The following is a 15,733-nucleotide window of genomic DNA, read 5'->3' as shown; positions in this document are numbered from 1 at the left end:
CAATACTACTGCAAAGGGGGCACAGAGGGCAATACCACTACAAAGGGCATTACTAGTATTAGGGGGGCACAATGGGCATTACTACTATAAATGGGATACAATGGGCATTATAACGATGAAGTGGGCACAATCGGCATTACTACTGTGAAGGAGGCACAGTGAGCATTACTAATATAAAGGGGACACAATGGGCATTACTACTATTAAGGGGGCACAATGGGGCATTACTACTATGAAGGTGCACAATGGGCATTACTACTATGAAGGGAGCACAGATGGCATTACTACTGTGAAGGGGGCACAGAGCATTATTCTTGTAAAGTGGGTGGGCATAACTGTAATGGGGCACTGAGTGGGCATTATTACTATGAAGGGGCACAGAGGGCATTATTACTGGTATGGGGGTACAGTGACTGTGACGGTACTGTGAAAGTTGTACAAGGACAATACTACTGTAAGGGGGTACAATTTTTCTAAGTATTGGTGGGGGGTGCCAGAGAAAGGGGGGGGGGGGGGGGGAAACACCCTAGGCAAGCCACTGAATGCAACATAAATATTTTATGTATATCTGTGAAAACTGAAGCTGTTAATGAATATATGTAAATGTGAAATGATGATGATGGAAAGAGATTGTATTTAAAGCGCATGGTTACAACTAGAGATGAGCAAATTTCATGTTATCGTTTGGTGGTAAAAGCAGAATTGCGTTATGGATTCTGTTACCACAGACCATAACGCAATTCTATGACGGAATGCATAACGGAATGCCTCATTTCGTCATAATAGAAGTCTATGGCCTGCATAATGGATCCGTCCTGTTTCCGTTATGCAGGAGAGGACTCCTGCATGTTGGGAAGAAGAAGACACTGTGGTCCCTCTCCTGCGGACTCCATATTGGCCAGCCGCACACCCTGCCAGAAAAGGTAAGTATTACAGAGGGGGGTGGGGAGCAGTGGGGGACATGGCATGCAGGGACTGATGGCACTGGGGGACATGGCATGGAGGGACTAATGGCACTGGGGATCATGGCATGGATGGGCTGATGGCACTAAGAGACATGGCATGGATGGGCTGATGGCACTGAGAGACATGGCATGGAGGGGCTGATGGCACTAGGGGAGTGGGGGACAGGATGGCATGGAGGGGCTGATGACACTGGGGGACAAAGCATGGATGGGCCGATGGCACTGGGGCACATGGCATGGAGGGGCTGATGGCACTGGGGGGGCATGGCATTGAGGGGCTGATGGCACTGGAGGAGTGGGGGGACATGATGGCATGGAGGGGCTGATGGCACAGAGGACTGAAGACATGGGGGTTGATGGCACTGGGGGGAGCTGATGGCACAGAGGACTGATGGCACTGGGGGGAGCTGATGGCATGGGGGCTGATTATGGCATGGAGGGGCTGATGGCACTGGGGGACATGTCACGGAGGGGCTGATGGCACTGGGGAAGTAGGGGACATGATGGCATAGAGGGGTTGATGGCACTGGGGGGAGCTGATGGCATGGGGGCTGATTATGGCCCGGGGGGGCTGATGAGTTGTTATAAAGGAAAATGTTATTTTAATTAGTTTTTTTCTTATTAGAGTACTCGATTAATCGTTGGATTAATCGATAGAACACTTGACTACTAAAATAATTGATCGCTGCAGCCCTAAGCCAGTGCCCCATCTGCTTTGTTATCTGCTGATGCAGTGGGTCGGTTAGGCCCAAAATGTGCCAGAGTTAAGCCCAGCTCGGCTGCCTATACCTCTGCGTGAGTATCTCTCATCTGGCAGTTTTCCTCCATGGTGCCGGGAGACAAAAGCATTGCCTTGTGCAAGAGCAAAAACAAATGTAGCAGGCAAATACAAACATAGGTTCCACAGCTCTATACAACCACATAAAGCAGCATTATTCCCTTCAGTGGGAAAACAGAGGTGGCAGCAATCCACCATGGCAGGAGTTCCATCCTTCTCACAGTCAACCTTGTGGCAGCCAGGCCACATCCACGAGCAGTACAGTGTATTTCACATCATCCTCCTCCGCTCCATCGTCAGCCATTGATAACGGAATGTGTGGTCAGGAAACATCTGGCCAAGTTGCTGGCGGTGCAGTAGCTGCCATATCATTACTAGTGATGAGCGGCAGGGGCTATGTAACGGTCACGTACACACACACACAGGGGGGAGGATAGTGACCACTGCGCTCCACCCTCACCCCTGGCCCTGCCTACTTGCCTCACGAGTCCTGATGACAGGGGACAACTGGACGGCAGTCCCTAACTTAGGATACGTGCGGGAAGGACAGACAAGACAAATAACGGATAGTGAACGGACCGGGTCAAAACCAAGAGGACAACGCAGTACAGAGGGATAAGAAAAGAAAGGTCAGGAGAAGCCAGGGTCATAAATACCAGGAGAGTCGAGAAGTAAGAAAGGAGTCCGCAAAGAATAGTCAGGTGGAAGCCGAGGTCAATATACCAGGAAGGATGCGCAGTACAGGAGGAGCAGGCAAAGGATCGTCAGGGAACAGGATCAGGTAAGTACACGGGTATCCAACAACTGCCAGGAACCTAAATTAACAGGCAACCTGTGGCCAGCAGACTGCCTGTATTTATAGTGGGGAGTGAGGGTCATGTGACGTGGCCAGCGTCACATGACCGACAGACCAACCAGTCGAGCACCGAGTGATCAGCTCGGCGCTCAAGGCAGACCTAGGAGCAGGGAGCCTCCCAGCTAGCAAAGCCGCCCTGGGAACGAGGTCAAACACAGATCCTCGTTCCCGAAGCTAAGCAGCAGGTCTGCGGCTGATGGAAGACCGAGTGCGCCTTCGGCACCCCGTTACAGGCTATATTCGAATTCGAGATTATTTTCTTGATTGCGAAAAATCAGCTATGTAATGCACGTGAAATACAGGCGTGGGTCACTTTTGCTACATTTTACAAGCTGCTAGAAATTTAAAAATGGCTTTATATGCAGTTAGAGTGTTCCAATATATTAATGATTAACTAATCAGCACTAATGATGCAAATATTTTGGCTCAATATGTGAAACTTCACATTTTAGCAGGTCTGCATGTATTTATGGACAGCAGAACCTATCACACTACCTAACACACTGCAACAGCTACACTATATCAGGTGTAGGGGTTCGCTCTGGTAGACAGGGTGTGCGGACGCAGTACAGAGGCAAATTTCCAGTTCTTAAAATCAAACTTCCGTGTTTATTCACACATAAAGCAAAAACAAAACGTCACTTTGCAGTCTTGGCGTTAGTTCACACACAATGGAAAGTCCATATAACAAAAATCACCTTGTTGGCAGTTCTGCCTCCAGTAGTCCATAGCAGGATTTTAGGGGCCCATTTCCCTTACAGATGGATCTCAGCCCCCCAGCATGGCACAAGCCTCAGATCCCAGCACACACACCTCCTGAGCTCCACTGTCAGACTGAGGTAGTCCTCCTCACCTGGCAGTGCTGGCTGGTTTTTCAGGCCTGGCAAAACCCGGCCTGGAACATGGGGAGTAGTCACCCATCCAGCACTTTGACTACTCCCAGTAAGAGACGTCCCGGATCAGCCATACTAAGTATTAAGGTGTCAAACAGCAACTGCTGCTGACACATAAAAAACGTCTCTTACTCCACCGAGGCCAGGAACCTCTGTGACACGTACCTATCATCCACGATGATTCCACTGCTGTCTCTCTCAGAACTTTAAAAAACTGTAGAAATTGGCTGCTGGGGAGGTTCTTATATAGTAAGGGGTAGGCAATTTTCCTATTGGTTTCTAGGGATGTTGCTAAGCTCAGACAAAGACATTGCAGCCTTCTCAGTGGCCCACAAGCAAGAAGGGAGGTTACTGATGAAATAAAAATAAATCTAGAATATTCAAAATTACAAATATATATCACTATATTCTAAATATTTGTGAATTCTAGATTTTTATTTCATCTAAGTGCCGATATTTGAGATGAATATTCACGATTCGAATATTCTCACGCAACACTAATCATTACTGGCATGCACTCAGCCTAGCTGGAAGATTCCTAGTTGGCATTATTTCCCCCAAAAAGCCATCCCTGCCTTGTAATCTCATGAAGTGGACAATGTGGGCTGCTTCCTTTGATTCTCATTGTGCAGCAAGCTTCACGCCACTGGACAACTGAAGCAGCTCTCTCCGGCATGAACAGTACATGTTTTTCACGGCCCATTGAGTCAATTTTTTTTCTGGCAGCAGTAAGGTAGCACCCCGTCAACAAGGCCAGGTCCTTTTGATCCCCCACCCCCCTCCCCCCCCTCCCCCCCTCCAAGATGTGTCAGCTTGGCTCCCCACCAGGCACTAATCCGACTCCTCCATGAAAATGTTCCTGTCCCCAACAGCAGCTGGGCACAGGGTCGTTCGCGCTACCACTCCTTCCCATTACATTTGTCAGGTGAAGCATTGCCAAACCGTATTGGAGCTGATCGGAGATCAACACTCAAAAAAGGGACAAGGAGGACATTAATCGAAGATTCAACAAAGACACCAATGATAAGAAACATAGTGGAGATGAAGTAATCACCACTATATCCCTTACACTCCATAGAGTGGGGGTTTATAGAAGAGGGGCCAGAAAAAAAGCCATTGTTTAAAGACATAAGAAAATGTGCTTGGAGTCAGCTAATTAACTTGAGGCAGACTTCCCAAACACATAGAAAGTTCTCTGGTCAGAGGAGACTTAAAATGTTTCATGATAATTGCTATGTGTGGTGCAAAAACAAGATTCCCACCACCCCAAGAAAACAATTCCCACAGTGAAACATGCTGGTGGCAGAATCTGCTGTGGGGATTTTTCTTTGGAAGGGACTGGCAAACTGCTCGGGATTGAAGTGAAGATGGATGGCAGTAAATAAAGGACAATTCCTGATGAAAAACAGTTTCACTCTGCCATGGGTTTGAAATTGGGGTGGAGGTTCACCTTCCAGCAGAACAATGACCCTAAAAATACTGCTAAAGCTACACTGGAGTGTTTTGATGGGAAAAATGTAACCCCTTCCCAACATGTGATGTACTATTACATCATGGAAGTCAGTGACTTCCCGCATTTTGACGTAATAGTACATCATGGTGAACGGCCGGGCACCCGAGTTGTGCGCGCCCGATCACTGCAGGGGTCCGGCAGTCCATGGTAGCCGGGCCCCTGCTGTATCCGCTGGCATCGCTGTTTACAGCAATGCCGGTGGATTAACACCTTCTATGCCGCGGTCAGCGCTGACTGCGACATAGTAGTGATTTGCGGTGGGTGAAGGAGCGCATTGAGTCCCCGCGCTGCTTTGGCGGGGAACGGATGCGTGACAAGGCAGCCTGATGCCATGCAGAGGCTGCCCAATGCCTTGCACGGCATCGGGACCTGCCTTCTACGGGTGCTCAGGAGATCCAGCCTCAGGCTGTGTCTCCTAGGCAACCTGTTAGTGTATGACTCAGTGTCAGAAATAAAGTGTTAAAAAAAAAAAAAAGGAAAAGCACATATTAGGTATCGCCGCGTCCGTAACGACCGGCTCTATAAATATATGACATGATCCACCTACGTCCGATAGACACCATCAGAAATTAAAACCGTCACAAAAAAGCCATTTTTGTCACCTTACATCACAAAAAGTGCAACACAAAGAAATCAAAAAGGCGCATGTCAAACAAAATTGTACTACTAAAACAGTCACCTCATCCCGCAAAAAATTAGACCCTACATAAGAAAATCTCTAAAAAAATGAAAGAACTATAGCTCTCAGAACCTGGAGACACTAAAACTTCATTATTTTCTTTCAAATATGCGTATTGTGTTAAAGTGAAATAAAAAAATAAATAAAAAAGTATACATATTAGGTATCTATGCAATTGTAACGACTAGCTCTATAAAATTATCACATGACCTAACCCCTCAGTTGGACACCGTAATAAAATAAAATAAAAACTGTAAAAAAAAGCCAATTTTGTCACCTTACATCACAAAAAGTGCAACACCAAGCGATCAAAAAGGCATATGTTGAACAAAATAGTACCAATAAAAGTCACCTCATCCCGCAAAAAATGAAACCCTACCTGAGACAATTAGTAAAAAAATGAAAAAACTATGACTCTCAGACAATGGAGACAATAAAATAAGATTTTATTTTTTTTGCTTCAAAACTGCTATTATTGTGCTAAAGTGAAAAAAAAAAAGTAGACATTAGGTATTTCACATCATTAGGTATATCACATGACCTAACCCCTCAGATGAACACCGTCAAAAAAATAAAAACCGTGCCAAAAAAAGCCATTTTTTGTCACCTTACATCACAAAAATTGCAACACCAAGCGATGAAAAAGGCGTATGCCCCCCAAAATAGTACCAATCAAACCGTCCCCTCATCCTACAAAAAATGAGACCCTACCTAAGACAATCAGTCAAAAAATAAAAAAAGTTATGGCTCTCAGACTATGGAGACACTAAAACATCACTTTTTGGTTTAAAAAATGCTATTATTGTGTAAAACTTAAATAAGATAAAAGTATACATATTAGGTATTGCCAAGTCCGTAATGATCTGCTCTATAAAAATATCACATGACCAAACCCCTCAGGTGAACACTGCAAAAATAAATTAACAATTTTTTGGTCACCTTGCCCCATAAAGTGTAATAACGAATGATCAAAAAAACATATGTACCCAAAAATGGTACCAATAAAACTAGCACCTTATTCCCTAGTTTACGACCACATGTGGGGTGTTTCTGTAAACCGCAGAATCAGGGTAATAAATATTGAGTTTTGTTTGGCTGTTAACCTTTGATGTGTTAAAGAAAAAAAATGGAATAAAATGGAAAATCTGCCAAAAAAGTAAAATTTTGAAATGTAATCTCCATTTCCTTTAATTCTTGTGGAACACCTAAAGTTTGTAAAATCAGTTTTGAGTAACTTGAAGGGTGTAATTTCTACAATGGGATCATTTATAGGGGCTTTCTACTATGTAAGCCTTTTCTTAAAAATTTCAAGATTTGCTTCTAAACCTTCTAACGTCCTAAAAAAATTAAATGACATTTCCAAAGTGATACAACATAAAGTAGATATATGGGAAATATTAAGTAATAATAAGTAGTTGGAGAAGTTTTGCATGGAAGAAATTGGCTAAAATCCCAGTGTGTAGATGTGCTAAACTAAGAGATGTAATTCAAGAGACTTGCATCTGTAAATGTGCCATGGCTCAGAGGAGTGGAGCAGAAGGGCAATCCTCACATGAATGCTCCCCAGTGCCAGTTATAGGAGAGCACACCCTTTCTTCCCTCAGGGTACACCCTAATTTTGGGGATCCTGCCTGATTGTCACATTCTGGAGGTCCAAGGCAGACCTCTGGGAACTGGTTTACAGGTAAAAATACTCTGGAGGGGCGTGACTAAGCAACACTAGATGCTCACTAGAGCCTCTGATGGCGAGGATAGGCTTGGGCCGAAGGTAGTTGCCAGGATCTACTCCAGAGCGTAAGCTGAGTCAGTGGCAGCTGGTTCAGACAGACCAGGAGCTACCTGAATTAGGTACCGGCAGGAAACAAATATATGGGCACAGACAGATACATAACCAGGAGCAAAGGAATACATGGATTGCGACAGAAGCAGATACCTGTGTAGCGGTCAGAGGAGGGAGAGATCGCAAAGCAGAATTCAAGTACAGTACAGCGGACAAGGAGACTGAAGCAAAAACCGGCTTTATTAAAGAACCAGATGTAACTGCCGGAAAACCTGAGTAACAATACAGTACCACCGCACCAGCGGCACAATGAGTCAAAGACAGGAATGGTATTAACAGGTGAACATAAATCAATAACAATGGCAATGGAGTTTTGCATATACACAGAATGAGCTAAACAGTAAGCAGTCAGCTTGCAAGCTACTCTCACTACCAATTTCATATCTAGCTCTGCTACCCAGGGGACGCTTCTACAGCGCATTGACTAAGTCCCTGACTCTATAACCTATCACAGGAAAGCACCGGTGCCACTCACACTTCTGCAGATTCTCCTGGGTACAATAAGATGCAGTCTGGATCCAGGTCCGGTCGCTTGCTTGGCTGTCTTTCTCTCTCTGGTCACAACAGATGCAGATCTCCACCGCACTGTGACACTGATGGTAGTTAGGGTGCCCTTTGTGGGTTTGGTGTGGGTGCAAGACAGGAGATATAGGTGCTGTGGCCGGTGTATGGTGCTGAAGTCAGTATCCAGGCCAGTTATAGAAAATAAGTATCAGTTAACTAAAGTGCAGAATGGGAGTTGTAGTACATCAAACAATATCAAAACACAGTTCCAAACAAAAAATCTTCCCAGATATCAATGTATGGATATAGGCCAGGATGGAGATTATAGTACTCCTTCCATATTTCTCTCCCTTTCTGCAGCATCTAAGACTGGCAATAACATTCTTGCAATCATGGCTATGATTAAGATACAGTGGACGAGAACATGTCCAAGTATGAAGGGTGTTTTAGCAATATCCCTCTAATTGCAGTAAAATCTCTATCAGTCTTAAAAAGTAAATACCTTACTGACTCCAGTGCTTGGCCATGCAGATTCTGGACCTTCTATTTCTTGCTTTTACTTTATTTCTGGAGTACTGTAAAGTAGAGTTGGCAGCCTCTCTGTGGATCTCTGAGATATGGTGATTCTCAGAGATGAAGGCCTAGTTCTCTGAGGAGTGAGCACATGTAGCGTCCTTTCACTTTCTCCACTAGGGGAAAATCTAAGGGCTGTTTCACATGAGCGGATGCCATGCGTTACATCCGCTGCGTGAATGACAGCTAAGACCCGCTGCGGACAGAAGAAGCACGGAGCATTAACATGATTGATAATGCTCTGTGCCTCTCTCTGATCTTTTTACTACAAAATCACGGTGAGATAAAGTTGTGAATAGCAGCTTTACTTTGCATAAACGTTCTCCAAAATGGTTTACAGACTTTGTCTTGGTCCCAGCAGGCTTTAGCATTAAAACGGGCAGGCAAACTCGACTCTTCTACATCTATTTCTCTCTGGCTCTGCTGTACTGACAGGCTGACTGTATGACTTTGCTTCTTCTTGTATGCTGCACTTCTCTTTGTATGGTCTGTCTCTAGATTAGGCCAGGGAACTTTACTCCTGGCTCCTTAAGGTTTCACGCTTTGGCCTCCATGGCCAGCAGAGCTTAAGGTGCTCTGGCTGGCGTGGGCACGTCCAGCAGAGACGTGCCCCGGTACACCCTGCAAACGAGCGATACGGATCAGCTCTGGATGTGTTCCGGATGCGTTCAGTCAAAAATGTGCGATTTCGCAAACAAGTTCATTCAGCTTTGCCTGCGATTGCATTCAGATGTTCAGTTTTTTTTTGGTGCGGATGCAATGCGCATTGATGCGTTTTTCACGTGCGTGATAAAAAACTGAAGGTTTACAAACAACATCTCTTAGCAAACATCCGCGAAAAACGCATTGCATCCGCACTTGCGTGAAAAACGAAGAATATAGAACATGCTGCGATTTTCACGCAATGCACAAGTCATGCGTGAAAAACAACGCTCATGTACACAGACCCATTGAAATGAATGGGTCCGGATTCAGTGCATTGCACCCGTGCAGAAAACTCGCTCGTCTGAAAGGGGCCTAACTCTCACTGGTCTCCACCCTTCCTGCAGGAAGTGGGACTCACCCACTCCCCACAGAGGGGGGGGGGGGGGGGTTAGAATGGAATGGAAGGTTCCATTCTATCTAACTGCAGCTCTGCATGTGTGCTGCCACCTGCTGGTGAACCAGGCACATTACATTTGAACAGTTACATAACATTAGAAATGCACTGTGTGGTGAACCTGGAACAGAATGACATTAATGTTAGCATTAATGTTAGCAGACACAAATAGGATCCGGGTGCAGGAATGGTAACACCACTCTGGGGTGTTACATATCTAGCAGTAGATTTCTCTCCTGTCAACTATCTCTCCCAACTACTTTACATACATGCATTCTTGGTTTGGCTGAGCAGTGAGCATGAATATGTTTTCAGTGCCAGCCACTGCCAGTCACTTGTGGTGGTGGCTTATCTGCCAGGAGAACAAAAGGATTGGTCACTGAAATTCAGCAATACCGATCTTTTTCTCGTCATCTTGGAGAGTTGGGAGCTCCGCATACACATTAGGCTGTCGGCTGATCCCACCAAACATGGTTGGTTCAGCCGACAATAGTGTAATCTGCATAGGGGCCTTAAGAAACAGCTGAATAAAACAAATTAAATTTTTATTTTTTTATTTCAATTTAGGAGTAAAAGTTAATGGGAATATGTGACCAGCGACTTCCCTATCCAGCTGTTTGCAAAGACATAGCTGTGGTTCACCTGATTAAAATACTGTTTCTTTTGTTGATCGGAGGCTCCATTCCCAATCTATGATATTTTAGTATAATAACTCGGGAACGGAGCCTCAGATCAACAAAAGAAAAATAGCGTTTTAATCAGGTGAAACTCAGCTGTGTGTCTATGTAAACAGTTTAATAGAAAGGTCACTGCTGAAAGATTCTCTCTAACCCCTTAACACCCATACGGCGCTGGCGGGGTCTTTAAAGATTGCGCCCGCTGTGGGCGCCATAGCCGTGGGTGGCCACCTGCTTCTTATAGCAGACACCAGCAGCTAATGTCCGCAACCAGCAGTAATGCCGATTGCTGACATTTAACCCCTCAGATGTCGTGGTCAATCCTGACCACGACATCTGAGCGCATGAAACACCGGAAGAGCGCGCTTCTGGCGGTGCTTCGGCATCCCCGTGTGGTGATCGGAGGACCTGCAGCATGTGTGCAGCAGCCCCTGTCTTTGTGAATGACAGGAGGCTGCTGCATAGTATTTCCTATGGAGCCCTTGCCTGTAATAGGGCTTTATAGGAAACTACTGTAGTAAAATCATCATAAATTCCAATGCAAGTGCATTGGAGTCTAAGATAATAGCAATCTAATGATTGCATGTTATAGTTCCCTATGGGAACTATAAAAAGAGTGTAAAAATAAAAAAGTGTTTAAAAATAAAAAAAAACATAAAAATTAAAATCACCCCCCTTTTCTCAAAATAAAAATCAAAACTACAAAAATTAAAAAGATACACATCATGGGTGTCGCGATGTGCGAAAACGGCCATAGTATAAAAATTTTAAAATATATTCCCCATACAGCAAACAGCAAAATGGAAAAGAAGAGTCCAAATGGCTGATTCGCCATTTTTGGTCGCTTCATTTTCTACAACAAAATTAAATAAAAAGTGATCAAAAAGTCATACACACCCCATGTGTGTATATCACTGTGGTATCAATGAAAAGTTCAGATCGCCCCACAAAAAATGAGCCCCATACAGCTCCGTACACATAAATACAAAAAAGTTATAGGGGTCAAAATATGGCGAAAAAAAATAAAACAGATTTTTTTCCCACTTTTTAATTTTTTATCACTATCGAAATGAAAGAAAAACGATATATATATATAAAGGTATCGCCGGATTCATACTGACCTGAAAAATAAAAGTAACCAGTCAGTTTTATCATACATTGAACATCATAAATTAAAGACCCTTAAAACCGTAATGGAATAAGTTTTTTTTTGCAATTTCACCCCATTTGGAATTTTTTTCCCGGCTCCCACTACATCATATGCAATATTAAATGGTGGCGTTGGAATGTACAACTTGTCCCACAAAAAGCAAGCCCTCATATGGCTATGTGAAGAGACAAATAACAAAGTTATGGCTCTGGGAAGGCAGGGAGCGCAAATCGAAAATGAAAAAAAAAGTGCTTAAGTGCTTGTTTGTATATACCTTCACTTCTCTCAGCAAGCTTCACACTATTTATATATCTCAATACAATATTTTAAATTTACCTTGCATGTTGGATAATTGTAGATATGATTAGGACCGAGTAGCCATTTGTCAATGTATCCTGCAGCTCCTCCTGTACAGTTTGAATACTGACCATAGTCACCAATTCCACCAGGACCGAGGTAACCACTAAATAAATAATAACAATAGCTATATTTGCCATACATATTTCCAGACACAATATTTTTATTACATGTACTGTATGTGAGAATTTTTTAGATTAGCCATAAAGGTTTTGTGTAGCGACCCCCTGAGAATCTAGTGCAGAAGATGGGAGTGGTAGTGGCCCTGATGAGATGATGTGTTATAGTGTTGATCGAGCACAAAAGTGCTCTGGCCAAACACATTAGGATGCTCGGGTGCTCTACTGAGCACCCGAGCACAATGGAAGTCAATGGGAGACCCCAAGCATTAAACCAGGCTCCCCCTGCTCTGAAGAGGAGAGGGTGTCTGCTTCACAGAAAAAGGTTAGAAATTGACGGAAACACCACCGAAATGGTTTGAAAACATCATGGGAATGATGTCTGGAAGCATTTTGGACTCCCATTACCTATGACATATAATAGACAACCACACAATGGCTATATGCCAAAAGCCTGGTATGTGGTATGTGCAAGCCAACAATCTATCCATGAGACAGATACAGTCAGCATACCTTACAATGGCAGCCTTGTGCAATATGAGACATTCAAAACCAGTAAGCCTCAAAGTTGCTTCATAACTGTTGGATAGCTTGTGTGGACCTGCGCACCTAGATCATTATCATTAGGTTGACAAAAAGTTTTCTTATTCTCCTAACATAATATTCAATAACCTTTCTATACAGTTTTGTCATGTAAACTCATTTGCATAATCGTGGGCATATGCAAATTAGCTGAATCTGCTTGTTTTTCAGCTGAAACACCATTTGCATGGAAAATTAGCGATAAAAATTTGCGATTAGAATATACGTGATCAACACTACTCATGAACAGCGCCATCTATTGGATTCATAGTCTTGTCATAAGACTATGAAACCAATAGATGGCGCTGTTCATGAGTCAACACTACACTAATGTGTCACTTTGTACTCCCTTAGGCCATTGCTCCCTGGGGATTGGTGCAGTGAAAAGGTGTTATAAAGAATCAGGCCAGAAGTAGAAGAATAAAAGTCTCTCTTTACTACATGCAAAATAGTATTGTAGTACATCAGTAGTAGTTTTTACACAGTGCAATTTCTTTTCCCAGATGATGATGCATGGCACTTTTGGCTGTAGGTGTCCACTTGGTGAAAATATAGGCTTTTATCAGTTGGCCTGGCCAGGATGTGATCTAGGTGATGAGTGTCTGAGCCGTAGAGCCTCACCTTCAGCAGGGTCTGTATAGCTATGGTAGCTGGTCATTCTGCCGAATGTTAATGCTGTAGTTTTGCGGATGTCTGTAGTTTTGTCTTTGAAGTGTCTCTGGTCCCTAAGGCCCAAGAGCAGGAGCAATAGGATGTGCTTCCTCACTCCTAACAATTCTAGTTAAGACTCCTCCACTTGACAAGAAGGCCAGCCTAATCCTACCAAGAGGGAACGAAAGGGGTTGGGATGCTAAGCCCCATCACTATGCTAACCAAACCTCACCTGCTAGTGTACACGCATAACATTCCAAACATTAACCCACCCGGTTCCTCCCCTCTTGGTATGAGTAGGCTGGTCTTGCATCCTGTCAAGAGGGGGAGTTCCTGTCTAGAGACAGAGAGGAGAGGAAGCAATGTGCAAAGCTCCTGATCCTGTTACATAATCTCCAGAGAGAGAGAAGCGATAAAGTCTCAAGTAAATCTATGGGGATAAAGACAGCAGAGTGAGCTGCTACAATAGCATCTACAAACATGCTGTAATGTGAGGGACTACAGTCAAACCCCTCATCACCAAACTAATAGTAAATCTGTCTTAGTTGCCAATAGCAACCAATCAGAGCTCAGCTTTCATTTTTTCAGAACCCTGTAGGAACTGAAATCGGAGCTCTGATTGGTTGCTATGGGTAACTAAGACTGATTTATTATTCAGTTTGATAAAAATGGCCTATTGTGTCAGAAAGATGGTGTCCTCCCTGGAACAGCGAATATTTATTAGGGAAGGCTATGTGTGAAGCAGAACAATTAAGGAAATGCAAGAGACCTTTGCCAATAAGTACCCAGGAACAAAATCAGCAGCTAAATGTTGTATTCAGAGACTGGTTCAGAAATGGCATTAAACTGGCTCTTTTGCAGACATGAAGAAACCCATCAATAAGGACCGCTGAAGTTGTGAATGAAATTCAGCAGTGGATTGCAAGTAGCCCCCAAAAATCAACTGGAAGACTGTCTCAGCTGAGTGCTGAAATCTCTGAACCTGAAACCGTACCGAATAACTAGAGAAATTATCAAAAATTCGATTCAGCTGAAGTTCACAAAGAAATTCGATTAGTGATTAATTACTTTGTCATGAATTTCATTCCATTGCATGTAGTGGGCGCAATGATGGGGAACGACGATCGCCGCTATCATTGAATCCCTCAATTTGCCCCTGATTGCGGCATCTGACAGTCACATTGATGCCTTTCAGGGGTTAATAAGGAGTTAAAAACAAAAAAATACATACTCACCTCATCCATTTGCTCATGTAGAGGCTGTTGCTGCCATCTCGATTGAAGAAAACTCGCCAAGTCTCGCGTATGCTGACATGATGATGTCCCCATGTCATCACACTGGCTGGGCACGGCCAGCGTGATGACATCACATGTCAAGGTGTGAGAGAGTTGATGAGCAAATAGAGGTGAGTGCATATTTTTCTTTTCTTTTTTTTTTACTACCTTTTCAGGAAAAATTTATTTGTTACCACGAAGCATGAGGAAATTCAGCTTCATGACTAATTGAATTTTTCCTGAAATTTGGATCGAAGTCCACTTTATTATGGGATTAGCCAGTATCTGGTTACTGCTGACCTATATGTTTCTAAGATGACTATATGGCACAGGGCCGTCTTTACCAAGGGGCAAAAGGGGCAGCTGCCCCGGGCCCAGTTGCTCCTGGGGGGCCCAAGGCAGCTGCCTCTTGAGCCCTGCTAGCTACTGCCCCAGGTGTCAAGCTGTCAGCTACACAGGGGTGCTGCCGTGCCTGCCTGCACTGAGTCCTGTCATCATGATCGTACTGTGTTAAAGTTGTGATCAGGACCTTAATGACATCATCACCATGTGACCAGTAACCTAGCAATTACTGGTCACATGGCTATGAGGTCATCACAGGTCCTACCAGGAGTGTTCTGTGGAGCTTTTTTGTGTGAACATTACATCAGAAAAAGGTGACAGGGGCTGTTATGTTAATATTCTGTAAACTACTGTATAGTGGGGTGCTGTATACTGTGTGGGGGCTGTATACTGTGGGGGGGCTGTATACTGTGTGGGGCCTGTATACTGTGTGGGGGCCTGTATACTGTGGGGGGGGGCTGTATACTGTGGGGGGTCTGTATACTGTGCGTGACTGTATACTGTGGGGGGGGCCTGTATACTGTGGGGGGCCTGTATATTGTGTGGGGGCTGTATACTGTGTGGGGGCCTGTATACTGTGTGGTGGGCTGTATAGTGTGTGGGGCCTGTATACTGTGTGGTGGGGGCTGTATACTGTGTGGGGCGCTGTATACTGTGTGAGGGCCTGTATACTGTGGGGGCTGTATACTGTGTGGTGGGCTGCATACTGTGTAGGGGCCTGTATACTGTGTGGGGGCTTGTATACTGTGGGGGGGGCTGTATACTGTGTGGTGGGCTGTATACTGTGGGGGGGGGGCTGTATACTGTGGGGGCTGTATACTGTGGGGGCTGTATACTGTGTGGTGGGCTGTATACTGTGTGGGGGCCTGTATACTGTGTGG

The 15,733-nt window shown here is 44.4% G+C and overlaps 1 protein-coding gene across 1 annotated transcript in view; it reads right to left on the bottom strand.

Moving 5' to 3' along the window:
- LOC121004622 (heparan-alpha-glucosaminide N-acetyltransferase-like) overlaps positions 1 to 15,733 on the bottom strand; it is a 771,952-nt gene that overhangs the window by 332,770 nt on the left and 423,449 nt on the right. Inside the window, exon 13 of the mRNA XM_040436852.1 lies at positions 11,864 to 11,990. Coding sequence (XP_040292786.1) covers positions 11,864 to 11,990 — 127 coding nt within the window. The remainder of the gene's footprint in view (positions 1 to 11,863; positions 11,991 to 15,733) is intronic.

Source organism: Bufo bufo, chromosome 6 (genome assembly GCF_905171765.1).
Source record: "Bufo bufo chromosome 6, aBufBuf1.1, whole genome shotgun sequence".
NCBI lineage: Eukaryota > Metazoa > Chordata > Amphibia > Anura > Bufonidae > Bufo > Bufo bufo.
This window is presented reverse-complemented; position numbering and strand designations above follow the sequence as displayed.